At 45.4% G+C, this 26,938-nt stretch overlaps 1 protein-coding gene across 1 annotated transcript in view; it reads left to right on the forward strand.

The window, feature by feature from the left end:
• MYG1 (MYG1 exonuclease) overlaps positions 1-26,938 on the forward strand; it is a 103,991-nt gene that overhangs the window by 39,801 nt on the left and 37,252 nt on the right. Inside the window, exon 2 of the mRNA XM_085654669.1 lies at positions 17,820-17,932. Coding sequence (XP_085510795.1) covers positions 17,820-17,932 — 113 coding nt within the window. The remainder of the gene's footprint in view (positions 1-17,819; positions 17,933-26,938) is intronic.

Genomic DNA, 26,938 nt, shown 5'->3' on the forward strand with positions numbered 1-26,938 from the left:
CCCATAACTTTTTTCACCTCCCCAAAAGAAGTGGGTGTCCACAACTGTGCCCTATAGTGTGGTGCCAGAGTGCCTCCATGCTCCCTCAGAAGTTGTTTGGCATCACATGTGTTTGGTTCACAGTTTTCTCAAGGAAATTTTCATCCAGAAAAAAGATGGATGTAGTCAAAAGCCCAAAAAAATTGTAATATTGACTTTGCATCCAACATCTGCAGTGAATGGATGAATTTGTGGCTGAACTATTTTAGTAGTCTGACAAGTGAGCACTCTGCCTGTGCTCAGCACGGTACTGGACTGCACTCTGAATTGGTCTACCCTGTGACTGGCTCTCCGCTGCACTGATTGTGCTTGTGAAGGGACATCATGACTGCATATGGCATGTTCCTCAATCTCTGGAAAACAAGCCATTGTTAGCCCTCAATCTCCAGGGTAAAGCCTGTCGCTCTCCCCTTGCTGCTGAGATAGCACATCAGAACTGTGACTCTGCCACAGTCCTCGAGGCCTGGCTATCGCACCCGCTGCTTGGGTGATTCTATTGTTTTCTGCATTTGCCCGCATTGTCCGTTTGGTCTTTTTTTTCTGTTTGCCCCACATTCTTCTTTTAGTTGTCGCCAATCCCGCCATTTTCCCGCTCGCTGCCTTCCCGTCAGTCCCTCCCACTTCCTACGACTACTTTTGGACGCCGCTGGCGCGCCTCAGGCATACCTGTCTGCACCTGAACCGTGCCCAGTGCCAGGAAACCTGGCTCTTCTTCTACCCCGTGAAGCTACAACGGCTCCCTATGAGCTCTGGACCCCGGACGCAACAACAACCACTGCTGACGCACATCCCCCCCACGCACCACCTAAGTACTGTGCTATTGAGTTGCAAATGTAATAGAAAGGCGGCGCGCTTGATTTCTTATAACTTAGGCTTCTGTATTTCTGACGTGTACTAGGGTTGTCAGATTAAGGCGCCTTTAGTGTAAGTCTCTTCAGTTGCTAGAGTAATAAGCAAGAGACAGGCTACAACTCCAAAGAAGCAAGGCACCATCTGTATTTGTTATCCCTTGAGCACTTACTTATTTGCAACCACTGACAGTTCTTTTGCAGAAATTGTGGGCTCTGAGTTGACAAAACTAACAGGATACCAACAGTCCGCCTGAATCTCAAGGAAGCTTTCCAGTAGAGACTGGTTTGGACAACTTTTTTAAAGGGATGTCCGTTCCCCCTTTTATCCCAGAATGTTATCATAGATGCAGAGCGTCCAGGCAGGGAGGTAAGCATGGGCTACAGAAAAGTGAAGGGAGCAAGTTACCAATATTAAGGAAGAGGTTTTCTAGCTATAGTGAGTAAATGTAAATGTACAGATATTTATATAGCGCAAATCACCAACCGGTCTCTAAGCGCTTGCTTAGGGAACCCGTCCTGGTATTCCCCTGTGAGATAACCCAGCAGGGCATCCACAAGGTGAAAGACAGGCATCCCGCCGCGAGGGGCCATTGTGGAGATTAAGCAAGCTATTGCCCAGAGTCGCAGAGTGTGAACCCATGAATCGAGTATGCACTGGAGCGAGTATTATCGAGTCCATGGACAATTTATGGACTCAAGGCCGAGCCGGGAATTGAACCCTGGTCCCGGGCTGACCTCTGCTTCCAGGTCTGCCTACTCTAACCAGTGAGCCACACTTCTCCACAGAACTGCCCTCCATAAATCAATGTCCCTGGGTGATAAGTTAGATGAACAGTTGCTTCTAAGATTGAAGAACAAACTTTGAAGGATTAGCAGAAGGGCCTTATGTGGCAAGAGGTGTCAGGGGAATTAGTGGTGAGGCTGCAGCAGTCAAGCCATCCTGCAGCATCGAAGGCAATATTAAAATAGGGTGTTTGCAAAAAAGGACACACCCCAGTATTACATCTACTTTGAGGGATGCGTTCTATCGCAAATGTTTTTGTCAGTCACCTGATCACAAAGGGCAGTTATCTATGCAATTCGCTATTTCTCATGGAGTCAGAAGGAAAAGGAATTCTGGTTTAAGGAAAATTTCTCAGACGACCCTATTACGATCCTCAAGGGATGTTTCTGGTATCATCTAGGGGTTTACCTTTGCTTTAGTTCTTGAGTGTTAACCTGATCATTCATTGCCACGGTAGAAACGTATGGTATCAAGTTTGTGAGTGCTGTATACCTAGTGTTTTTTTTTTGCCATTACACCTGCTCAGATGTTTGGAGAATGATGTGCCCTACTATGTAGGAATCCATTTTTAGACAAAAACTGACTGTAGTTCTACTGCTTGATGCAGCCATCAGACCAGAGGTGTTTTCTTTACATGCTTCTCTGAGTAAATCCATTAAGTCAACTTGATTAGTTCATGCTGTGGTTAAATGTACAGTTGAGAAAGGAATTCATGTTAAACCTACTCAAAAAACAACAGATTCTGGGGCAAAGTGTGTCAGGCTTGCTGAAGGGAGATGTGATCAGAGGTGACTTGGATTGCCCCTTGTCTGTTTTTGCACCACTATCCCCCACAACTTGGAAAGGATTAATCTACCACCTTCTGTACAGAAGCCCTTGAAGTAGTAGGCAATGGTTCTCTAATTAGGGTATGAAAAAAATGACGTACGTTGTATTATCTAGTGTGTTTTAGCTAGGCACTTGGATGAGAGTTTTCAAGAACATTGCAGGCCTCGACGCATTTTAATGATCTCCGCTTATTTAAATGTTTAGTCTGCTGCAAGTAAGGGCGGTTGGGCCGGGTGGGGGGGTATTTCGAGAGACGACCACGAGGGAAAATGTAAATAAATAATTTCCCTTGTGGTCATCTCAGTCCCGCCCCCGCCCCCCCCCCCCCCCCCCCCCCCCCCCCCGGCCCACCACTCTTACCTGCAGTGGCCGCGACTGGTCTGTGTATATGTGTTCGAGATTTACACACCTGACCTCTTTTAATTTCTAGCACCGCAGGTTAGCAATGGAGGATAAGCCCTCAATGCTTCTTCACATTAATGCAGCGACCGCGCTTGTGTTCACCGAGTGTGATCCTTCACACAGAGAAGTCAGTAACACATTTAAACTTCAAACTCCTACGACAACGGCTGCTGCTGACTCACAAATGCTCCTCAACCAGGCGGTGAGGTGCCTGAACGTGGCCCTTGCATCCAGTGCCCGGACAGACGATCTCCCACAGGTGTCTGACTTCACTCTGCTTCCTAGTCTCCCATATGGGAAAATGAGGCGAAGTAAGGAAAAAGTTGGATTCAAAGTGATAGGCAGGCTGTTGGGTGGTACTAGGACAGTCGGTATCGATTTATTTCCTAGTAATTGCCTGCGATTGGCTAGAAAAGGAACCACCCCGAAAATTACAGCCCACCCATTCCCAAAGTAAACTGCCACTGTTGCTGCTTAGGTGCACCAAAGAAGCCTTCCGTGCTCTACAATAGATATGGCCCAGCCGTTCGTGTGCTGGCCCTACAGGAAAGCCGTGAGGTTTGCGTCTATTTCCCAGTATTTAAAACCCACCTCTGCGCGGCCTTAGCAAAAGTGCATTACAGTGAATGACCGCAGTGCCACCTGTGGCGAATAGCGTGTTAGTCACGTCATCTTGCGTCCCAGAAATGGCCAAAAGCACAGTCTGTGGATGTTATTAAGCAGGTTGCACACTGAAAGTAATGGATGAGAGAGGGAGGGGAAACAATGGCACATGGTGGAAGCGTCCGCAACGAGCTCGCTTCACAAACCATGAAGCACAGCGTCTGTGCGGGCAGGGAGGAGGGAGGAGCATATTTGAAAGGTATAATGCGATGTCCATAAAGCGGGTGCCCTGCTGAGTTGGTAATAAGCGTTGCTAGAGAGCCTGTCATGTCTGCAAGGGCAGACAGGACCAGTGCTTGAATTGTTAAACACTTAAGTGCCGGGCTGTTGTCAGGAGGCCACTTCAGCTGGCACCACACATTGCCCCTGCCATGCGGTCAGTGATTGTAACAACACCGCTACTAGCCATCACACTCCTACAAGTGTGAAATTTTGGACTATTCCAGGTCCCCAAAGCTATAAGAATGGTTTGGGCAGCAAGTAATAGTCATTGTTAATGTTACGTATATCAAATTTAAAATGAACTGGTTTTGTGGTCATCTCTAAATTAGCCAGACAGCGCCACCTTGTGGCAGTCTGTCACTAGTGCTGGGGTTGACAATTAAATGCTGATGATGAGCACCGGAAACAAATGGCTCAAATTAAGCCCTGGTCAGGACAAAGTGGCTTAAGAAAATAATGCTTGGAGACTGTAATTAAAACCTACTGAGTAACAACCTATGTAACCAGGGCAGTCCTCATGGGAGGTTACAAGAAGAGAAAAGGCGGTACTAAGTAGGGACTACTAAGCCTATTGACCAATGAAAAGCCACCATTTACAAAGGACATTGGCAGTAGCCAATTAAAAAGATGGGCGGAGCTTCATGCCCATATCATGAATACAGCATGTCTCGAAGACTGTGCAAGCACTGCCTAGGCGAGACCTAAAAAGGTGCTACCTTGTCCCTTTCCAGGATGGTGCCACCAGCCACCCCAAGCTAAGGAAAGATCACTAAATATAATTATGCCCCCTAGGGAGTGTCGGCCCTTGCCAAGTGGACCGACCCACGCGCCACTGCAAAACAAATCTCTGCTCGTGGATTGCAGTATACCTGCCCTCTATGTACAGGGGTCAGTTTAAAAAAGCTCCGCTGGAAGGGATACCTTGTTCAAATTTAAAGTTGGAGGCTGGCAGGAGATATCCCATTCAACTCGCATGGAGCTGCACTCTCTTCTCCTGCTTGCACCGTTCAGTAGGATGTGACATGAGCCTTCTGAGCCACGTGCTAGTATCACAGATGGGCAGGGGGAGGCGTGGGCGTCTGATGCAGAAGCGATTCTACGTCAGCTTGCACAGGTGACCACATGTGGAAAGCCTCTGGTGGGCGTACTAAAGATTCCCCCACACCCACTTGTGAGGACGACTTGTTGATGTCCTCTGCACAGCAGAGCTAGCACTCACAACGTCACTGGTAATCCTCTGCATTGATAGATTTAAAGCATTGTTTTATACATCATGTGGGAAGTGTCGTTTTCTCATGGACAATAATAGGGCTGGCAGCTCATGCTCCTAGCTTGTCCTTTGGTACCCATGGCACTGTCTTTGCGACCTCTGGCCTTGAAAATGTGTAAGATCTCTTCACTTTCTATTGCTTCAAACCCCCTTGTCCATACATGCCAACATTTTAGAAGAGGAAAGTAGGAGATTTTATAAATATTTCCCTGTAAATTTATTTCCCCCGTTGACCTCTCTTACAACGGAGTCAATTTCAGGCGGGAGACGGACAAAATGAACCACTTTTGCCACAGAAATCTGGAGTCTCCCGCCTGAATCAGGTCTATTGACATGTATGCTGGTCTTTTACCTACCTCCTCAGCAGCAAGTAGGTGACTACAAGGCAAGGGGCAGTAAATTTAGGGCGTGTAAATCATATAATTTATGTCAAAGTGGATTAAAGAGTTTGTGATGCTACCTATAGGCTATGTTATTCTCGGAATGGAATTCTGGCGAAGCAGCAGCGTTAGTTCCATTCTTGGAATGCGCTTTCTTCAGGGCTAGCCGCTCATGCTCCTCCGAGTGGGTCTACCCCTGTGCTCCCTGCAGCTGCCACTAGAGGGCGCCAGCGCACGCATGGCCGGCGCTGCTTCAAAGGCTTGAGGTGGGATCCGAAGATGAATTATGGAGCGAACGCGGTCGGATTTAGCCAGCCGATATATTATTTAGTGTCTCTAATAGGGAGCCCTGGTCTTCAGCTGTAATGAGAACATTCTCTGAGCTTCCGCCGGTGCCAGTCCTTTCAAGAGAAGGCACAACGAGCGCCTGTTGACCTCCGCCGACTGCCTTGCGAGATTAGGCCCGGGCTGGGGAGACCTCCATTCATCCTCCGTATTCTATAAATAGAAGAGAACAAGCACGAGCAGGCCGCGGATGGGCAGAAATCATACAGAAATGTAAAGCCTTGATATCCGGCGGAACTGGCAGCGAGGTGGAGAAAGAGGCGGCGGAAGGGACTTCACTCCGAGCAGGCCGTGCGCTCAGTGGTCTCTTGATGCCGGGCAGTGGGCGGCATTAGTACCCAGCTCGGCGCTTCTTGTGTCATAACTAGCCTTACGGCGACAAATGGACCGACCTCAAAGAGCTGAAACATATTATGCATTGTTGTGCCCACCCCGACCCCCCTTGTGTACAACACTCAACGCCTTGAGCGTTCTGTCTGTTGCAGCAGGGACAATAGAAGCATCGGTTAGTAGCAGCAGTCTGGTTGAGTCGGCGACTGCCTTGTACTGGTCTCCTCTCTATGCGAGTGTAGGATTGAGATGGACTGTCTCCAAGTCGTGCTCTTGCCGTCTCATTCGATGTGTGACTTTGAGGGTTTCCCATGTCCTCCCAGATCGTTTGTATCCACACTTTAGTGTCTGGTGGCTATGGGCGGGGGCCTGGCTGTGTCTCCTTGTGTATTTAAGGGCTGTCTATAGATGCTCTGCTGTTTTAGGTTGCGTGAGGCCTCTTCTTTTCGTCTTGAGGCCATCAGTAGTTACTGAGCAGTATTTTTGATGTGCATTGTTGTTGACCGCTCGTCTTCAAAAGTTTCGGGTATTATTGCAATCCGATTTATTAACCAGGTTACTCCCTCTGCACTCTGGATTCTTGAAGGGGTCGAGCATGCAAGACTTACTCCCGGAGATGGCATTAGATTTCTAACCTTTATACAGGATAACATAATAACACAGGCAGTAAGCTCCTTGTCTAGTCAGAGCAATATCTTTACTGTTCGAAGCCTCTCGTGACCTCTGCCCTATCTATATTCAAGAGCTTACTGCTTGCACCATGTCACCTTTACTAGCTCCCCTCTACCTCGCCCAGTCTTCCGCATTAATGAAAAAAACTCTCGAACATGCTTCATTTGATCCTTTAATTAAAAAGTCTAATGATCACGTGGATGCTCTAAATAATTTTCTACACATCTCTATTCTCCTCTCTGCAATAAGTGTTAATGTGTGTGGCAGGATACTCCTAGAACATATCTTGCGGAGTATGCCTGATAAATTCCAGACACGGGCACGGAATCTGTTGTGGTCTCCGCTCTTGATGACACATGGATTCCTAGAAGGATGGGTGGTGAAGGCCTTGTCGGGTTACCTGCCTCAGTGGCTTTAGACGTAGTGGACCATAACATCAGTGTTGTAATCTGGTCCCGTTCCCTCCTCCCTTCCCCCCCCCCCCCCCCTTTCCTCCCCATATGGGTTTGCCCAGCTGTAGAATGTTGGGGCTGAAGCTCAAGTTAGAATGTTGGCATTACAGAGCGAGAGGTTGAAGGATCCGCTTCAATAAACCTCTTCTCCTGAACTTCTCTGGATTGGAGTATTTATTTACAACATTCTGCTTGGTGAATTTAAGGCCGTATGTTTGGTGGGACAAATTAACTTCTAGTTTAAATGTATTTTTTATTCTAACAGAACACAATAAATATTTCTTCTTTCACCGCCCAAAAAGATATCTTTCCTGTGGTCCGCCCTTAAGTTTTTCTTTATTCATTAAGGAGCCATTGGTCTTCTCTTACCCAATCTCATGTCTTCCACTTTCACAAGTATTATTTAGGGCTCTCAGATTGCCCTACTTCTGAATATGGGCTTTGCAGAGTTATGGAGTGGGGGTGAGGAACAGGAACGGTAGCTACTAAATCAAACTGATCATGGATAAAATGGAGGTGATGGTGGATGAGGATAAGGAGGACCTATGGAATTAAACTTTCTGGTCAAAGGAATTAGTGTTCTGTCCCAAACTAGTTCAGTTGGTGGGGACCTGGGTTTCACTTTTGCTTCCCAGTTTTCTTTATCCTGCGATTTTGACCTTGACTTTAGCTTGTTTTCCAGTTCAAACCTCTGTGCTGGGTTTTTGCAGTATCTTACTTCATCTTAATGCAGTACAACACTGACCCATCCGGGCCCGTAATACAGATAGGGCGCACTTTCCATGCTTGTGTCCAGGCACACCTTGAAGCGGGTGCAAATATGGAAAGTGCGCCCTGTCAGGAAGAATGTGCTGCCCTTGAGGCAGCCGTGAACTCGCTCTGTCCTTAGGGCAGCGCATTCAATAGAAACACAGAGCAGCTTTGAAACAGCTGCTACATCTTTCTCTGTGCTGGTGGCAATCCGCTTGCACTTTTAAAAGGTATTAGAAATCCCCTTGCAGGCGGATGCAGTGAGTGACACAACCCGCCTGCAACTGAATGTCTGTGGGGCTCCACCCCCATTCATCCCTTTAGAAGACTGCATTTAGAAGGTGCACTGAATGTGCACCACCTTTTTGTGGTGCCCATTTACTGTGACTTCGAAAGGCATGTTTGCCTCTGCTTCCACGTTGGTAAATATGGTGCGGGCGCGGAGGAATATAGCACCTTACATCGCATGGGTTTACAACGCGGTCGACGACTGCGTTGTTACATCGCAGTACATTACAACGCAAGTCGCTACATCGACTTGCTGTCGGGGGTGCGCTGGACTTGGGTATAGTATAATTTACTATTCCAACTCCAGTGTGCGCAACAGTAGGGAAGGTTTTGGAATAGTAAAATATACTATTCCTTAAGTTGGCGCGCCCCCTACAGCAAGTCAATGTAACGGCTTGCATTGTAATGTACTGCGATGTAACAATGCGGTTGTTGTAACTAGTGCGTTGTAATCGCATGCGTTGTAACGCATGCATTGTAATGGCTATTTCCCGCACTGAGGCAATAGTGATTCCTTCATTTGCATAGGGACACGCCCCATGCAAATGAGGGAACGCCATCTGATGATAGCGCTGGAGCAGATATAGCACCAGTGCTATCTGTATTACAGAAGGGGCCGCACAAGCATTTGAGGTCCCTTCTGTAATACTGAAGTGCCCCAGGGGCACTCAAAGCTTGCACAAACGCACATTGCACCCCCGTGGTACTTGTGTAACTCTGCCCCAGAGCTTGTATTACAGATAGGGTGTACTTTCCATTCTTGTGCCACTGTGCACCTTAAAGCCGGTGCGCCAGGTGCAAAGATGGAAAGCGCACCCTCTCTGGAAGAATGCACATTCAAGAGAAATATGGTGCAGCTATTTTAAAGCTGCTGCATGTTTCTCTGTGAAGGCGGCAACCAACTTGCACTTTTAGAAGGGATTAGAGTGTGTGCCCGCCTGCAAAAGGTTGTCGGGGGAGGGTCCTTGGGACCCAATAATATCCCTTCAGAGGGCTGCATTTAGAAGATGCACTGAAAGTGTGGCACTTTTTCGTAGGGCACTTTCAGTACTTCTTCTGAAGGCATATTTGCCTCTGCGGACCATGTCGGTAATACGGCGTGGGCGCAGAAACTGAGACAAAGTGATTCCCTCATTTGCATGGGGCCACGCCCCCATGCAAATGAGGCAATACCCTCTAATGGCAGGGCTGGTGCTATATATGCGTCGGCGCTATTTATATTATAGACTGTGCCGTACAAGCATTTGCTTCCCCTTATGTGATATCAAAATGCCCAAGTGGGTGCAAACTCCCGTTGCGCCCCCGGGCACTTATATAATATGGCCCTAGGTTGTATCTTAGTTACTTGCTGTATGGAGACTCTTCATTAATCTTGGTTTATCAAAAGGATCCCCATCCAGGCTGTGAGTAGTTCAAGCTTATGTATCTAGGTTGTTGATGGGAGCTTCTAACTTTATATGTGAAGTTACTTTGTTGCAGATACATCAGCTCAAATTCCCTTCAGCTGTTTTTCCTTATCCATCGCATCGTATATGGTAGAGCATCTTGGGATGGCGATTCGGGGAAAGAAGATAGGGCCATGTATTACGGTGGTCGCTTTTTCTCATTCCTTACTACAAGGATTATTGTGTCCGAGCCGGTTTCTGAAATAATTGCTTTCAGTCTGACAACACAGTGGTTGCATCCAACTATCAAAATTTTGAATAACCAATTCTTTACAAAGGACTATTATGTTCGGCTATTGAGTGTTCTGATGATAACTTTATTCAAAAGGTGTGAATCGTTGCCATATTAAATTTTCGAGGATCAGAACAGCAATTTTTATTATATTTCGAATCCACAATTTGCGATATAAGCCCTGATGAAGTTCCAAAAGGTTCTATCTTTGGGGATGAAACGCGTTGGCTGTTTTTATGAACTATTTTTGACATAAAAGAAGAGATTGATGAAATAACAACGGACTATATGTATTGTGTTCGGTGCACCTCCAATTGTTCATGGTATAGCATCTTTGTTTTTGGCGATAAAGCCCAAGCAAGTTCCCACCAATTCTGGGCACTTAATCTGATCTTTTTCTCCTCTGCTCCCTACACATAAGGCACTATTCCTTTGGAATGGTCTAACACGAGCTTTTTAGAACCCCATTGGATTATTTTTTCTATTTAAAAATAAATAAATACTGAAAACCTTCCAATTGAGTAATTATGTGCTTTGTTAGTATTACTCTTTTTAGCATCTCTTTTATCCTGCAAGCAGCGCCATAAAAAATACTATGGCTTACGTCATCGGGGCTTTAATTTAAAAAGACAGGAGCATGTATTGATTGTCCTAGGTGGCACAACACGGTTTCCCTTTCTCCTCAGACATCTTATTATTTTTTTTTAAATTTGTTTGCAGCTCCCAGTCAATGGAACCACGGTGCCAAAAAGGATAGTTCAATGTTTCAAATATATAACAATTTATGACCATTTGATTCCTGTCAATGCTTTACATCAGCCCTCTAGCAAAGTACAGCGCCTCGGTAGGTTTGAGCTCAGGCATCTAAGAGTTTGCCTGCCTATCACGCATCACAAAGCAGTTTTAAATGCCCCGAACTCCACATCCTCATATGAATTGGGATTATGATTCATAAAAAAATATGGTTATAGGGTGCCAACGAATTAGTCTCCAGCCAGAGCCCAGCAGCAGTTAGTTAACTTACTCCTGGGCTCCACAAGTGAGTGACGAGGGGAACATTGACTAAGTTAATTTGGCATTAATTCCGTATGCCTATTAGTCGGTGCAGTGAGTACAAACTGGTGAATGGGAGTAGGCTAGCACACCCCGTGGACTCCCTGTGGCTAGCACACTTTGGGGGCACACATCATAGTGAATGGCTGGGTGTATTCAAAATGTATAGGACTTATACAAGGCCCACCTGACCCTCAGCTTTTCACCTGCAAAAATGATATAGAATGAGGGTACAGTCCCATCTTAAAGCTTGAAAGCTGCCGATTTGTTTTTTTGAAATCCGCTGCAGGCCTGAAGAATATTTCTCAATGCTCTTTGGGCTAGAAAAGGGAGGATAAGTGTTCACTTAGTCAAGAATGGTACTGAATGGAGTTGGATTGGTTACAAAAAATATTAATATGTATATATAAACTAACTCTAGCTTGTGAGGGAACAACGCAGGTGGGGAATCAAAACGTAGGGTTGAATCAAGGAGGGCGTTTAACAAACAGGAGGGCAGTGGCACAGAGGGTGGGCTAAAGTAACACTGGGGTGCGCAGGCAAAGCAATATGGAGGGTATGGGTAGTGGTAGTAGCACGGTTGGTGGGACCAAATGAAGACAGCAGTGAGAAGGGGAGGTGGAAGCCAACTAATAAGAGAGCGCAGGTGGAGTTAAAAACCATGGAAGAGTGGTTCAAAGAACGAAGCTGTATGTAAGTGAAAGCAGATGTAAGAGGCTTGAAGGACAAAGTTATGAAAAATGAAATTTTCATAATGTGAAAAGAATTATTCTGGGAGGAGTTGGAAAACGAGAAATGCACGCGCACTCATGGACTGCTTTTAGAAAAAGTGAAAAAAGGTTCAGAAAAGCAGATATCACGGGAAGGGAAAAAGAAGCCAGGTGGTCGGTCAACCGGCAGTGCTCCACAGGAGGGACTAACAATAGATGAACTGCCTAAAACGAATAAAACCATTGAATAGAAAGCAAGCAAATAAGAGTGACCCAACAAAAGGCCAATGGAAAGCACTTGGTGGATTTGCTCTTCTGGGGCCTTATTATAGAAGTGCCCCAGGGGAAAAATGGCGTTTGTGCCTTGCGTGCCCGCGGGGCACTTTGATATTACAGAAGGGGTTGCAGACGCTTGTGCGTTCCCTTCTGTAATACTGAAAGTGCTGGCACACACACAGTGCCAGAGCTTTCTCAAGTGGCCTTTCTCTCATTTGCTTGGGGGTGTGGCCCCATGCAAATGAGGAAATCCCTTTGCCTCTGCGCCAGTGCCGTATTACTGATACAGGCGCAGAGGCGAAGAAGCTGTTGGGGGCGCACTGACAGTACGCCACCTTTTAGGTGGTGCTCTGTCGGTGCTCCCCCTGATAGCCACTGAAGGAGGGAAAGGGGGGTACTGTGGAACCCACCCCGGCATCCCCTTGCGGGTACAGTCACTCACTGCACCAGCCTGAAAAGGGATCTCTAATCCCATTTAAAAGTGCAGGTGGGTTGCCACCTGCAGTGTGAAAACACAGAGCAGCTTCAAAGCAGCCGCCCTGTTTTTCACGTGAATGCGCTGCCCCCAGGGCAGCACGAGTTTGCGGCTGCTCTGGGGGCAGCGCATTAACCCCAATGCTGCACATTTTCCTGGGTAGCGCTGGACGCACCTTTTGAAAGGTGCACCCAGTACTAACCAGGAAAATGTGCAACATACATTATACGGCCACAGGTCAACAATGGACATTTTTCCCAGTAAGTGTTTCGAGACCAGGCAGCTGTGCTGTCTGGCAGGCTTCGGACTAAAAAGTAGTTCCCTGAATATGAGCAATGGAAGATTACAAGTTATTCAGTGAGATGGACGGTATAGATACCATGTTGCAGGGGAAGGCTAAAGACCTGAAGAGGGAGACAAACCACTAAATAAGCCAGCAAAGGAGTGACAGTATAGCCAGCCAATATTAATCAGTTGGTATGTTCTATGCCCACTGAAAGATTTTGGTATGGTCCACAAGAGGCTTTGCTTACAGACAGCTAGAAGCGGCCTAGCAGGCAACACCTAAAATCTAGTAGATATATTTTCAGGGCTAAAATAAGATAGCAAAAGGAAGGTTTGCATAACACTATACTTTAAAAAATGGTTTAACGGTTATACATTCATATGAAAAACAAGATCCTGCTGGGAAAGCAATTGCTTATTTCCTAGCATTTCAAATATCTCCTGTATTCAATCCTGTGCTATCATTTGGTTTTAAAACTGCGGATTGTCTCCAAGCATTTAGTTTGAAGAATAAAAGGTAAGCCTTTGCGTTAGGTCATAACCCTTAATAATTTAAAGCCTGTCTGACATAAATCTATAATTCTAATAATAACTCTAAGCCGGGTCTGGTGGCTTAGTGGACTAATACGTCCACTGTAGGGGCCTGTGTTTGATCTCATGGTCAAATATGGAAGGAAGGGCTTTGCAAAATGTGATCCTGTGACAGAATGGAGGGATTTCACATTGTGAACTTGGTAACAAATGCACCAGGAATGGCTTTTACATTGTGTATTCAGAAACAAATGCCATAAGGAGAGTCTTTAAAGTGTCTTGCACACATCTTGACTTGAGGAGGCGCTAGAGAGGTCTTGTTTTCATTTTGTACGTTTGTAATTTTGTTTACTATTTAGGCGCGTGAATTAAAATGCTCCGTTTGGGTCCAATAGTATAGCACGGTGGCCCAAGGCTTTAGTTCCGCCCCTTAGTTGGCCGCCTTCTTTACCAGCATTTGATTGTGCAGCAGTCAGGTTAGGCCAGTTATGTTCAGTTGTTTACAAGGAATAGAGCAATTGGTAACACGGGCTCCATGTCGAATGAAGTAGGAATGGGGTTTGTATTCAGTAGCAGCTGTCAGTGAAAGGCGGTGGGGGGGGAAAACAAAGTAAAAACACCATTTACCTGTCCACCGGCCGCCACCTCTCCTCCTTCTTGTTCATCTTCCTTTCTCCTGCAGTCCTTGCAGCAGGAAGCACCTGGTTTCCGGGCTCCCCCGTGCAGTGTTGTGATTGGTCAGAGCGCTGTGGTTCGGCGCTCAGTCGGAGACAGGGAGGCTCTGCATGTTCCTCACCAGCCAGTGTAATGCTGCCTGGTGGGGAACATGCAGAGTGTGCATGACTGTTTGGCCGGCACAAGTGGGCTGGCCCAACAGTAATGTGCACTTATGGAGTGTGCAACTCACTTCTCCCCCGTGCCATCAGCCCCGTCCCGCCCTAACCCATCCCGCAGCAACAAAAAATAAAATGATAATAAAGTTATCATTTTGTTTTTGCTGCTCTGCAGTGGGGCGGCGTTCCTCTGCCTTCGCTAAGGAGCCACCCCTGTTTGCTTTGCATATTCTGACATACAGTAAGAAGGGATTTTACATAGTGAATTCCTTAATAAATGTATTTGGAAGGAACTTGTTTTACATTGTGCTCTAGACACACCATTATAAAAGACCTTTACGTTGTTTACTCTCGGAGACCTTACAGAAGTCGGCAATTCAGCAGGGACTAAAAAGACCTGGTCTTTTCTGTGTTCATTTGTAATTTTATGTTTAGTTTAGAGTTTGGGTGACCGTTTCTTTTGTTAATCAACGTTTATTAAATTTTTAAAACAGGTCGTGCAAGAGGCAGTACACAGCTCATGCGCCTACAACCTTATAGGCCGGCAGCGAACAGTTTACACACATCAGAGAGCAATTTCAAAGTCAGGGAAGCCCGAGGATCCTAGTGATACCCCGGTAGTAGGCCTATGAGCAGGCAGTCCCCGGCAAAGGTTCCACTTTAAAGGGAATAAGCCCTGCGCCAGCCCTCTGTCTGACAGATACGTTTGGGATATTACAACATCTGTCAAGCGAGGTCCACCTAATTGAACTTCACCCAGCTCGCCTTTAAGGGCCAATGACCCTACGATCTAAAGATCTCAGTGACCGTTTCTTTTAAAAGTTTAAGCACTGGTTAAACATTGATTTGTTATGTGCTTTGCAGAATTCTGACTTCCTAACTGATACCATCTCCCCCAGTAAGCCCTAGACTTCTCTGTGCAGTGCCGGAGGATCATGTCCGAAAGGGGTTTTCTTGTGCTCAATGTAGGTCAATGTGTGGCCCCAGATTACCGGAGGTAAAAGCTTCAATTTTCACAGCTGACAACTCTAACGTGTGATTGCCCTTGGACTGCCCTGATCCCACATACCCACTTGAACTGCAATGGATGTGCATTGTTATTCTCCACTTTCGCAGAAGAACACTTCTATGGCACCGCAAGCTCCAACAGCTGCTGGGCTGGTAGCCACTGGGAACCAGCATTTGCAATGCAATAGGTCTCGCATTTACAAGAGTTTGAGCTATTGGCATAATAAATGACAATGCCTTTCATTAATGTGCTGTTTTTAAAACAGATAAAAGGCATTGTCATTTACAATGCCAATATCTTAAACTCTTGCAAGTGCGAGACCTATCGTATTGCAAATGTGTTCAACGCCAAGGCTATACATTTTTTCTTTTTTTTTAAATGTGTTACGGTAGAGCGTGTCCAGCTTGGAGGCATAAGATAAAGCCTACCGAGTAACAACACACGTAACCGGGGATGTCGCCATGGGAGGTTACAAAATGAGACAAGGCGGTACTAAGGAGCGACTACTAAGCCTATTCATCAATGAACAGCCACAGTTTATAGTGGACAAAGACCCCAGCCAATGAAAAATATGGGCGGACAGTGGACGGAGCATCAAGTCCCTACCTGAATACAGCATGCCTCGCAGAGTAGCACATGTGCCCAGCTCGACCTAAAAAAGTAGTAAGAGTGCATCATGACGCCTGTGTCTGCAGCAGCAGGACCTACTCCTTAGATGGTCTCCGTTTCCGTATCCGAATGCAGTGACTCGTCAGCCTTATGAGTGGGCCGGCGAATGGTTCCTGTTGTAGTAAACAAAGAAAAGGCCAGGCTGCTGTGGCGTGCTCCCAGTTTCTCCTCCAGAAGTGACTGTGTAATATGTTATTTTGACCTCTAATAGGTTTCCCCTCAGAGCCATTGCCCTTCTGCACCCTTGGGCAGTGGCAACAGTGGGTGAGGTCTGTGCGGTGCTATGCTGGTCCACCTAGTGCTTGAATATGGCAATCTGTGGTGCATGCGCAAGTATGTGCTCTTTGCCACGTGAGCATCGATCCTGCAAGGTCGTGAACTGGCTGCTTCTGTCAGGCTCGCTGTACCGCACATGTGCCCTGTGTGTGAATGGCACTTTGCTGCACATGCCTACTATGGGCCTGTTTCACAACAAAGTTGTAAGGCTTCATCCCTAGTAGTACTCTAGCACACAGCTGCAGATTTACAAGTTTTTGGAATTGAAAATCGTTCAAGGTGTCCTCCTGGCATTGCCATGTGACCTTCTCCTCAATCTCCCATCCCCCACTGCGACATTGTAGCTAGCATACATCTCTGACCGGAGCACATGCAGCCCGATATGCAATTAAGCTTCCCCCCCCCTATTTTTCCCTGTGGTGAAACCACTTCCTCTGTAAGCCCTGTAAGTTTGTAGTTGATACATTCCATATCTCATTCGGGAAGAGGTGGGACATCAGCAGTCTGCCGAATTAAAAGTCTAAAGATTACCAGGCTGGGAGAAGGTTGGATTGGAATTTGTGAAGGTCAACAACTCACACTTTTGAGTGCTTTAACCAACTTCAAGGCAAACACCTTTATTTTTCCTATTTCCACTCCTTGCCTGGATTTTGCTACTGTAGGTTTCTCTGCAGTGGTGGCTGAAAAATCCACAGTAGTATTATCATTTGTGCCTGTCAGGAATTTTTCGATTAATTTCTAAGGTGAATAAATGAAGTCCTTGTTTTGCTGTAAACATACCTTTGTGACCAAAAATGGGTTTGTGAATTGGTGTGGTGTGTGTGCACAAACGAGGTAGCTGGAGTGACTTTTTGGTTAGTGCACAGAGACTAGCATCGGCCAGGGTAAGCAGCTGTTAGAAACTGCTTCATAGCTGTAGATGTGGGGCCAAAGGTTAAGTATGCCCCATAGCAAAACAACCTAAGTACCAAAATCAATTGTAATCCTCATAAACTAACGCCCCTCAAAATGACAGACCCACACTACCCACAACAGTCCCACACCCATCAGTATCGGTGAGACACTACCAGAAGATCGCACACCGTTTACAGTCGAGCAGCCACACACTACTGACAGCAGTCACAGCCCTTACAGAGAAGCAGTCTGACTCTACTAACAGCACTCAATCACACAGGTGTAGCAATGTCATTCTACTCTACTGATGGCACTCACACCCCTCATAGACAAGCAGTCATAGGTTACCAACAGAAACTCTCAGGCCGTCAAAGACTAGCAGTCTCACACCAACAAAGCACTCGCATGCCTCACAGAATAGCTGTAATGCAATGCCAGAAGTTATTTAATAACTCTCACATTTTGGTAGCCGAACAAGAAGGTTGTAAATGCTTCTTTGATTGGTGAGTTTTCATGTGTAGCAATGTGAATGGGTGAATTGAAAAATTAGTTAAGTGAGTGGATACATGAGCGTAAGGATGAGTGACTAGGTGTGTAGTTGGCTGACAGTCACTGCATGGATGGAATGATCCAGGCGCTTTGAGTTAAAAGCCAAATCACAAAGCATTGCCAGTGCTTGTTAAGCTTGCAGTCATTCTGTCTTTTATTTTCCGATGTTTATTTTCAAACATGGGCTGGTCATAATTGTTTGCCACCTCAATAGTTTCTTGTGATAATGATTGTACAATTTAGTGTTGAAACTTGGAAGACTGTCTTCTGCTTGTCTCTGATTTTGCGTCTTGAATCTTTTTTTAGGATGCAGAAATCGTGCGGACACGGGACCCTAAAATTCTGTCAACTTGTGATGTAGTTGTGGATGTGGGCGGAGTGTATGAACCTGAAACTCACAGATACGATCACCATCAGAGGTTAGTAAGGATGAGATGGAGATGAGACCAATAGTGTTATTTTATCCATCATTTTTTTAAAATTGTTTTAAGTGAACTGATATATGCTTTATTGCCCACATCCCAGAGGTTGGATGCGTTCAGCATCCATATTAAATAAAAAAAATAACATTCACTACCAACCCCAGTGACATATTAAACATTATATGGGCATTCACATCATGAGTGTCTCCATACACAACAATGATTAGCTATGGCCTCTCTTTGCAGCTACTAAGTTCAACAGAAAAACTCAAATAGTAATCTTTGGGAGGTGTAACTAAAGATGAGTACCTAATTCTGCCATCATGCATTGGAAGCAGCATGTGTAATTTGCAAGGTGCGTAGATATCGTGGACAGACAAGTTCAATCCATTCCAGGAAGGGGGGCCCAAACCACTGTGAATTATTTGTCAGAGTCCATTGACATTGTCAGTTTTTCCATGCTCATTAATTCCTATATCTATATCAACCAGGCCCTATGATCTGGGTCTATCTAGCCCCCACAATGCGAGAATTGGCTGGATGGCTGCACAGAACGACAATTCCATTTATTTTCCTCTGATTGACCGTAGCGGATATGTTCGGGTGCTAGGTAAACACAGTAGTGTGTAAGCTGGAAATCAAGGGATCTCATCGTTCATGATCCTATCAAGATCTAGTCCCTCTTTCCAATATCTTTTCAACTCGGGGACAATACCACAGTAGATGAACTCAAGTCCCCTTATTCCTGCAGCCCTCCAACACTGATCTGGCTTCTGGGGGTGCTATTTATGCATTCTTACTGGAATGTAGTACCAGCTTGAAATTGCTCTTCTTTTGGGGTCAAAGGAAACTCCATATTGGATATAATGGCTGTGATTGGGATGGGCAAGTTATAAGGGCATATTTCTTCGCCACTGAAATCCATACTGCAACTTAAGCTTGTTTCCTAGTGATGAATAGAGACCACAGGGTATATGGGTTATATGCAGCCAGGGAACCTTCCATATATGGATCCCAGTGACTTGCTGATCCATGAAGCACCAGTGTTTTTCTATCTGATCTCTAGACCACTCTACAAAGGGGCAGAGTTGTGATCTTTGATAATAGCGAGTTACTTTATGGAGCCTTATAATATTCTTGGGTCTGACCAAGTAACCTAGAAAATGTATTTTTGCTGTGAAGTTGTTGCTAGTTGAATCCCCAGATAGGTAATTTGTGTGGGAGTCGAGATTATTGGGTGTAATGCACGAAGTGTCTCTTGTTGGGAAGATATAATTTTAGGATTAGAAATTTGAGATTTTTGCCAATTTAGTTTAAATCTAGAGCCCACACCAAAAGTATTTTTCTCTCTAACCTCTGCCTGGAGTGATAACCCTGGATCCCTTAAAGGGGGGTTTAAATCATCTGCGTGCAAACTTTTTATGTGCCTCCTACCTGAATGGAATGCTTTGTATGGACATCTGGACTGTAATTGTCTGTGCCAATGGTTCTATATACAAGGCACTAAGTGGTTGGGGGGCAGTCATGGTACGTTCCTCTCGGTATAGGAAAAGGGTCGGACAAAATGCCATTCACTCATAAATCTGGGATTCTGGAGAATTCCTGAACAGAATAAACGTTGGAATTGTTCCCCAGAACTGAATTCCCGAAGGGTTTCTGTGAAATTTGCCCAGTATAATCTGTCAAATGCCTTTTCGGTGTTGACCGCTAAGAGCATAGCACTGGTGTTACGTATGTGTACATTACTAAGTGTAGGATCCTTGTTAGATTTGTCTGCATCATCTATTAAGTATAGGATCCGTCTAGGATTCACTGAGCATATTCTCTTGGAAATGAATCTGCTTTTATCGGGATCTATGAGATCTTGCATATATGGACTGAGTCTGGCAGGTAAGATGGCTGTGAAAGCTTAGCTTTCACGTTGATGAGGGTGGAGGGTCTGTATGAGGCACAGTGGGAGGCATCTTGATCGAGTTTGACTACAACTGCTATGGTTGCCTTAAGCAGTAAGGGTGTAAGTGTATCTTGGTCTATGAAGGAATTATACAGGTTGGTCAGTTGAGTGGCTAGACTGTGGTGTAAGGTTTTATAAAATAAAGGGGAATATCCATCCAGCCCTGGGGCCTTATTAGGTTTAAAATTGGCTATATCTGAATTAACTCCCCCCCCACTTGAATGGGTTTCTCCAGGTGCACTCTTTGGGATTTTATCACTTTGGGCAATTTGGCCTCCAATAGGTAGGGCGTGATCTTCTCCCCAATTCGCCAGATCATGTGCAGCATATAAAGGAATTTGTAATGGTCTAGGAATTCTGATTCAAAGAACATGACTAAAGAAATTCTCCAGGTTACTTATGGCATAATTAATGTCAGCCACACTACTTAAAATGCTATTTTATAAGATAAATTAAAATTACTCAATCTTATCATTAAAAGCATTGAGCACACAATTTAAGAAAATCAAAAATATACTTGACTCAGTCACCCAAACATATTACTTTGTGGGGCTGGATAGAACCATCAAAATGATGGTTGCTCCTCAAACTTGTTTTAGGGAAGTTCGTGCTCCATCTCTACAAAAGTCTGCAAATCATTGAATAAACTGGTCTCCAATTTTATCTGGAGAGACAAGAGGACTAGATAAAACTTACATTGTGAGTTACTTTCTGAATTATCAAATAGCTTTCTTGTCCAGATTAGCCACTTGGTGGCTGAACACAAATACCACCACATTCACCCAGTTTGGGTTGCAACGGAGGCTGACCTAGTCAATACTCTATCCCTTATAAATAGGGCAACATCAAAAAACCTGCAAGTACCACATTCCTTAATGATCATAAAAGATACAACAACAACAACGAGAAACTTGGACAAAGATCCCAAAACAAACTAAAGTTTCAGAATTAGTATCAAGATTCAACCCACAAATCACAATTGGATGCAGTCTTTTGGACGAATTGGGCAGTCTGTGGCATTATTCTCATCAAACACCTTGGTATTCCTATGAAGTCTCTTTTGCTGAGTCGAGTGGTGGCGTGCAGAGGCGAGTGGCAGCCCGCAGAGTGGTCGAGTGGCGTGCATTAGAGTTTTATAGTGTGAAGAAGTGCTGAGTGGAGTTATGTCTTAGAGTGGAGTGGGAAACAGTATCTTTGAGTGGAGTATGCATGGTTCGGTACCACAATGCCATTAGAGGGAACACATTTTCAATTGAAATGGCTGTTAAATTTGCACAGTCATAGCTTTACTGATACAGGCCTCAAGAAATCTACTCGCCAACTCGTTATGGCGAGTCAGATTTTATCAGGGCAACCTTTTTTTGGGGTCTACTGGCCCGTTCTGGCAAGCTGACAAAGAGCAGGTTTTCTGTTCACTCACAAAGTGAATGAGCAGTAAAGATGCCTTTAAATCTGGTCAGATTTGCTCCAAGTTCAGAGACCAAGGTCAAAAGTCAATTTATGTCTTTGTACAATTAATGTTGGAGTCGGAGGAAGAAAATCTGAGTATTTTGTATAGTGAAACGCCGACAATCGTGCTGTACAAAGTGTGTGAAATGAAGGGCCGGAATTTTTTTTCTTAACACAACATTTAAATATCTAATGAGGGAACTGTACAAACATTTCAAATTATATTTCATTAGGTAAAAAATGAATCCACATTTTTGTAACTAGGATGAAAACAAGATTTTAATAGGATGAAAACAAATCGGAACACTTTAATTAGTGATGTGCAAATAATCTCTGCTGAATTCCAGTTTCCAAAGATTGTTTATACGCTATATAGTTTTTTCAGTAAATATGCGTTCGTGTGAACATTTGTGGCCATTTCAATAGAAAATGTGCTGTCTGTAAATGACAGTGCAATACCACATCATGCTTTAGTAATATATTTATTAAAATATATTTTTTTATACATGAACTGAGACATATTCGTGCCCCGCCCTGATGGCAATGCTATTAGAGAACTAAGAGTCAAGTCAGGGGTCATGTGTACCATATATGTGAGCTAAATTTGTATTATATATGGAGCAAACATTTAGTCCATTAAATCAAACAAAAGAGATTTGTACAGCAGAAGTGTTGAACTCACATATGTGAAGGTAATCTCAGGACAATGAAGAAAAAGGCATCTGTAAAATAAATATTTATCTAGGATCACCCAATTTTAGACCAATTTACAGGTTAAGTATATTACAGTTTGAGTAGATTATTCAAGTTGGTAGACCTGCAGGTCTAGTAAAATGGTTACTATTTTTAGAGGCCTGTATACAGTGCACAAATGACAATGTGTGGAAATCAGCATCACCTGGTGTATTTATTTGTTTCAATCCTATTGAAACATTGGTTTCCATCACACTTCAAAAATTGTGCTTCATTTGTGCTTTCCCAATCAGGATATATTCTGAAATATATGTACAGTTCTTTTACAGGCATTTATAATTTGTTGTGTGCTAGAATAAATTACAAAGACATGCTGGGCGACCTAAAACAAATTAAGCCAGCAAAAGCAAGAACATGTGAGCTACAAACCACAAAGCAAATGGGAAGCAATGAGCTAAATGCATTTCCAGGGAAACTTTCAGAATGTCCCCAAGACGTCTTCCACAACCAGACAGCCGAGCCATCAGGTAGGCTTCGACCGGAAAAGGAAGCAAGGATAAGAACATAAAAGCAGCACACAAAAAAAGGAGGCCGGGTGCTGAAAGACTGCACACAAAAGGAAGGCCGCAAGACCGCACCAAAAAGGAGGCCGCAAGACCGCACCAAAAAGGAGACTGCACACAAAAGGGAGACCACAACCACACACAAAAGAGAAGTGCTGAGAAAATGAAAAAAGGTTAAAAGAAAGCAAGTCAAAAAAGCTTCGGGACAGTGCTTAAAAATACTACAGTCATCATCAATGAATGGTCCCACCTCATAAGGAAGATCTGATGAGAGAGAATTCCCAATTCTGATTCAAAGAACATGACTAAAGAAATTCTTCTGCTTGGTGTGGAAATGCTTAATAACAAATGCAGGTTTTGGGGTTTGTCTGTGGGCATTAATGGATAGTGAACTCTAAACGCGCATTTGAACAAGCACATCATTCTAAATTTTGAGGTATATACATGCTCCTTACAAGTATATTTCCACCATGAAACACTCACAAATTTTATCCTGCCAAGAGCCAGAATGGAAGCCCTTCCAGTGCTAGTTTTGGAAGGGGCAGCCTCCAATCCTAGTACAGAATCAACTTTAATGAAAGACTGAAATACTGAGTAGTACTCAAGCAAAATGTTGTGATAATCAGGGCTTGAATTAAACATTTGTGTTACCACACAGAAATACATTTCTAAAATACTCAAAAATCAGTTGACTTCTTCTGTAAAAAGAGGAAACCCTAGCAAGTAACAGAAACATAAGCTGGAAGAAAAAGATTGAATGGATGGTAGTCATAGCACTTCATGGGACACTCTAAAGTCTGTCATCTGAGGCCACTCAATAGATATAGCGGTGAACGAAAATTATGTCCGTTGCCCAAAAAAAAGGAGTAGAAATAGAAAAGGTACAATTGAAAAAGATACAAACACGCTCAGGGTCACCTTGAATATGGAGACCACAAAACATCGTACATGCACAATTGTGTCTTCTGGACCATGGCAAAGCGGAGTAAGCTCTGCTCCTGTTGAACCATACCTATTATATGGTGGAAGGGCAGGGTTTGGGGAAACAAAACAGGTAAACATTTAGCACATAAGCGGAGAGCTAAAATCAACAGGGACAGAGGAGAGTACCTAACATATACTAAGGGGGATAAAATAGTAGGGTTGGAGCATTTAGTAGAAGAATTGGGAATTCTCTCTCATCAGATCTTCCTTATGAGGTGGGACCATTCATTGATGATGACTGTAGTATTTTTAAGCACTGTCCCGAAGCTTTTTTGACTTGCTTTCTTTTAACCTTTTTTCATTTTCTCAGCACTTCTCTTTTGTGTGTGGTTGTGGTCTCCCTTTTGTGTGCAGTCTCCTTTTTGGTGCGGTCTTGCGGCCTCCTTTTTGGTGGGGTCTTGCGGCCTTCCTTTTGTGTGCAGTCTCTCAGCACCCGGCCTCCTTTTTTTGTGTGCTGCTTTTATGTTCTTATCCTTGCTTCCTTTTCCGGTCGAAGCCTACCTGATGGCTCGGCTGTCTGGTTGTGGAAGACGTCTTGGGGACATTCTGAAAGTTTCCCTGGAAATGCATTTAGCTCATTGCTTCCCATTTGCTTTGTGGTTTGTAGCTCACATGTTCTTGCTTTTGCTGGCTTAATTTGTTTTAGGTCGCCCAGCATGTCTTTGTAATTTATTCTAGCACACAACAAATTATAAATGCCTGTAAAAGAACTGTACATATATTTCAGAATATATCCTGATTGGAAAAGCACAAATGAAGCACAATTTTTGAAGTGTGATGGAAACCAATGTTTCAATAGGATTGAAACAAATAAATACACCAGGTGATGCTGATTTCCACACATTGTCATTTGTGCACTGTATACAGGCCTCTAAAAATAGTAACCATTTTACTAGACCTGCAGGTCTACCAACTTGAATAATCTACTCAAACTGTAATATACTTAACCTGTAAATTGGTCTAAAATTGGGTGATCCTAGATAAATATTTATTTTACAGATGCCTTTTTAGGTCTCGCCTGGCGAACGCAGCGCGAAGCGCTGTCGCCAGCGAGATCTATTGTTGCTGACTTGCCTCGGAAGTGGGACAGGAGATGGGCACGCGCATGGTCTCGGCGGATTTGAGTTGGTGTACGCGCCTACAGACACGCAGCGTGCACATCTCCTGTCTCCCTTCCCTCAGCAAGCCAGTATGCAGTTTCACTTTCGTCCTCATTGTAGACTCTCTCTTGCCCACCTGTGTGCTCTGGGTCTCCTCCGCCCCCTCACGGACCGCTCGGTGCGCAGCTTCTGCTGTCTTCTTACCTTCACTCCCCGGCCCAACAACAGCTACTATTGCCCCGCTCTCTCCGGTGTCTTCTGCCCGCTTCCCATCACACGCATTCTCTCTCTTTCTCTCCAAACGTCCGTCTCCCCTCATTTCCCCACCCGTCCCCATCCCCCCGGCCGCGGGCGCAGCTCACCTGTCTCGGCGGCTCGCGCTCGGCCCCGCGCGCAGGGCTCTGGCTATTTGCTCCCTCCTCGCCTGGCCCATGCCGCCCGCGGGATGCCGGGCATTGGGGGGTCCGCTCCCGACGGCCTGTGCGGTAGGCGCTGCAGGCAGGTGCCTCGCCCCCGTGGCTCGAGACTGGTGGGTTCTGTAGTGACAGCGCTCGCCATCTTATCTGCCGATGCGTGCTCCCATTGCGCTCGCCTGGACACCCGACAGGAGATGTGCACTTTCCCCCCGGACAGTCCATGTGCACGCTCACGCTGTCTGTTCTCTGCCAATGCGCGCTCACACCACGCTCGCCTATACAGCCCAACGTCACACGGACACGCTCGCACCACTTGCGGGACGCAGCATTTGGTTTGCTTTACCATAAAAGCCGTCCCGAAGCTGCTCTGGCCTAACCACATCCCTTAATTTAGGCCAATAAACCACTGTTGGTTGAAATGGTGCTCCCGATAAGGGCAGATACAAGACTATACAACATCACGTCATCGTAGCAGTCCAGACACTACCGCTCAATAACCGTTCAAATAGCCTCAAATCACAGTCTCAACCACATCAGCAATCTTAACGCACCCCATCAAATGGGCTCAAACGCCAACTCCTTCCTTTGTCTTCACTACCCACGTTGACCCCTGGAACTTTACCACCGTCCAGCTTCCCCAGAGCACGTTTGGGTGGTTACAAAGGATTGTTCACATACGCAACTATTTTATTTCTCCCCCGCGCGATACTCACTACGTTGTTCCAAAGCCTACCAGGGGGAGTCGCATAGGAAGGGAAGAACACGTGCCAGTGCTCCCGACTCTTGGGGGATTAAGGACATCCGGAGCTGAGCGCTCATGTTCATCAGAACAGGACCCCCGCCCCCATACCAACCAGCGAGCCACCATTACTGCGCTGGCCGATCTTCACATCTGCCCGGTACGCACACACAGAATCACTCACCTGCCGGTCTCACCCAACTGTTCCAGCTGTATCTGGGTGAAATGTCTCGCAAGCCGGTCACTGCTCGGATAAAAGCATTTAACTTTCAGTTATCACGCGTGCGTAGTGATAGGAGTTGAGCTGAGAGACGTCACGTACGTAAGTAAATTCTACAGAAAACTGCGCGGGCACATGGAGAAAGTAAAACTGCATGAGGCTTAAAACAGCTGACTACTCTGCACGTCTGGCGCATAGCAGTTTCCGTTTGGTTCCCAGTACTTCTAATTCAGTGATTCCCAAACCAATGCTGTGCGCGTGTTATGCTGCGCTGAATTGACATGGTGTGGAAGAGGATTTCGAGACCCCAGTGTATGGTAGGTCGGTGTGTCTAGAGGGATCTGTGATAGGTGGGTGAGTCTGTGGCATGCCGGTCAAGTCTCTGGTAGGTCGGTGTGTCTGGATGCGGCTTGCTGTGCTCGGTTGTGAGTGAGTGCCCTCCGGGGCGTCTGTGTGTTTGAATGTGTCAGTTTGTGAGACCTGTTGTTGGGATGCGTTTGCCGGTGTGAGTGTCGTGTGTGCAATGCCTGGCTGTGCGTGTGCTCGCCTGCCTGTGAGTGTGTGTGTGCGGAGCAGCGTGTGAGAGCCCTGGCTGTGCCAAGCTGTAGGTGTGTCTGTGTGTGTGTGTGTGTATGTGTGTGTACAACCAGGAGTCCATGTGTGTGAAAAATGTAGGTGTGTCAGCGTATGTGCAAGCATGAGTCAGTGTGTGTGGAGTTGTGGGTGCGTGCATGAGCGCATCAGTGGGAGGTGGCGTGGGCTGGAAATCGCAGTTTGTGGGCATGGAAAAACTCCGTAAAACATTGTATATTCATTGCTTTTAAAAATAAACAGGACATTACGCGCACATACCCACCCCCCTGCCCCCATGACGCCATTATGGCA

Source organism: Triturus cristatus, chromosome 4_1, assembly GCF_964204655.1.
Source record: "Triturus cristatus chromosome 4_1, aTriCri1.1, whole genome shotgun sequence".
NCBI lineage: Eukaryota > Metazoa > Chordata > Amphibia > Caudata > Salamandridae > Triturus > Triturus cristatus.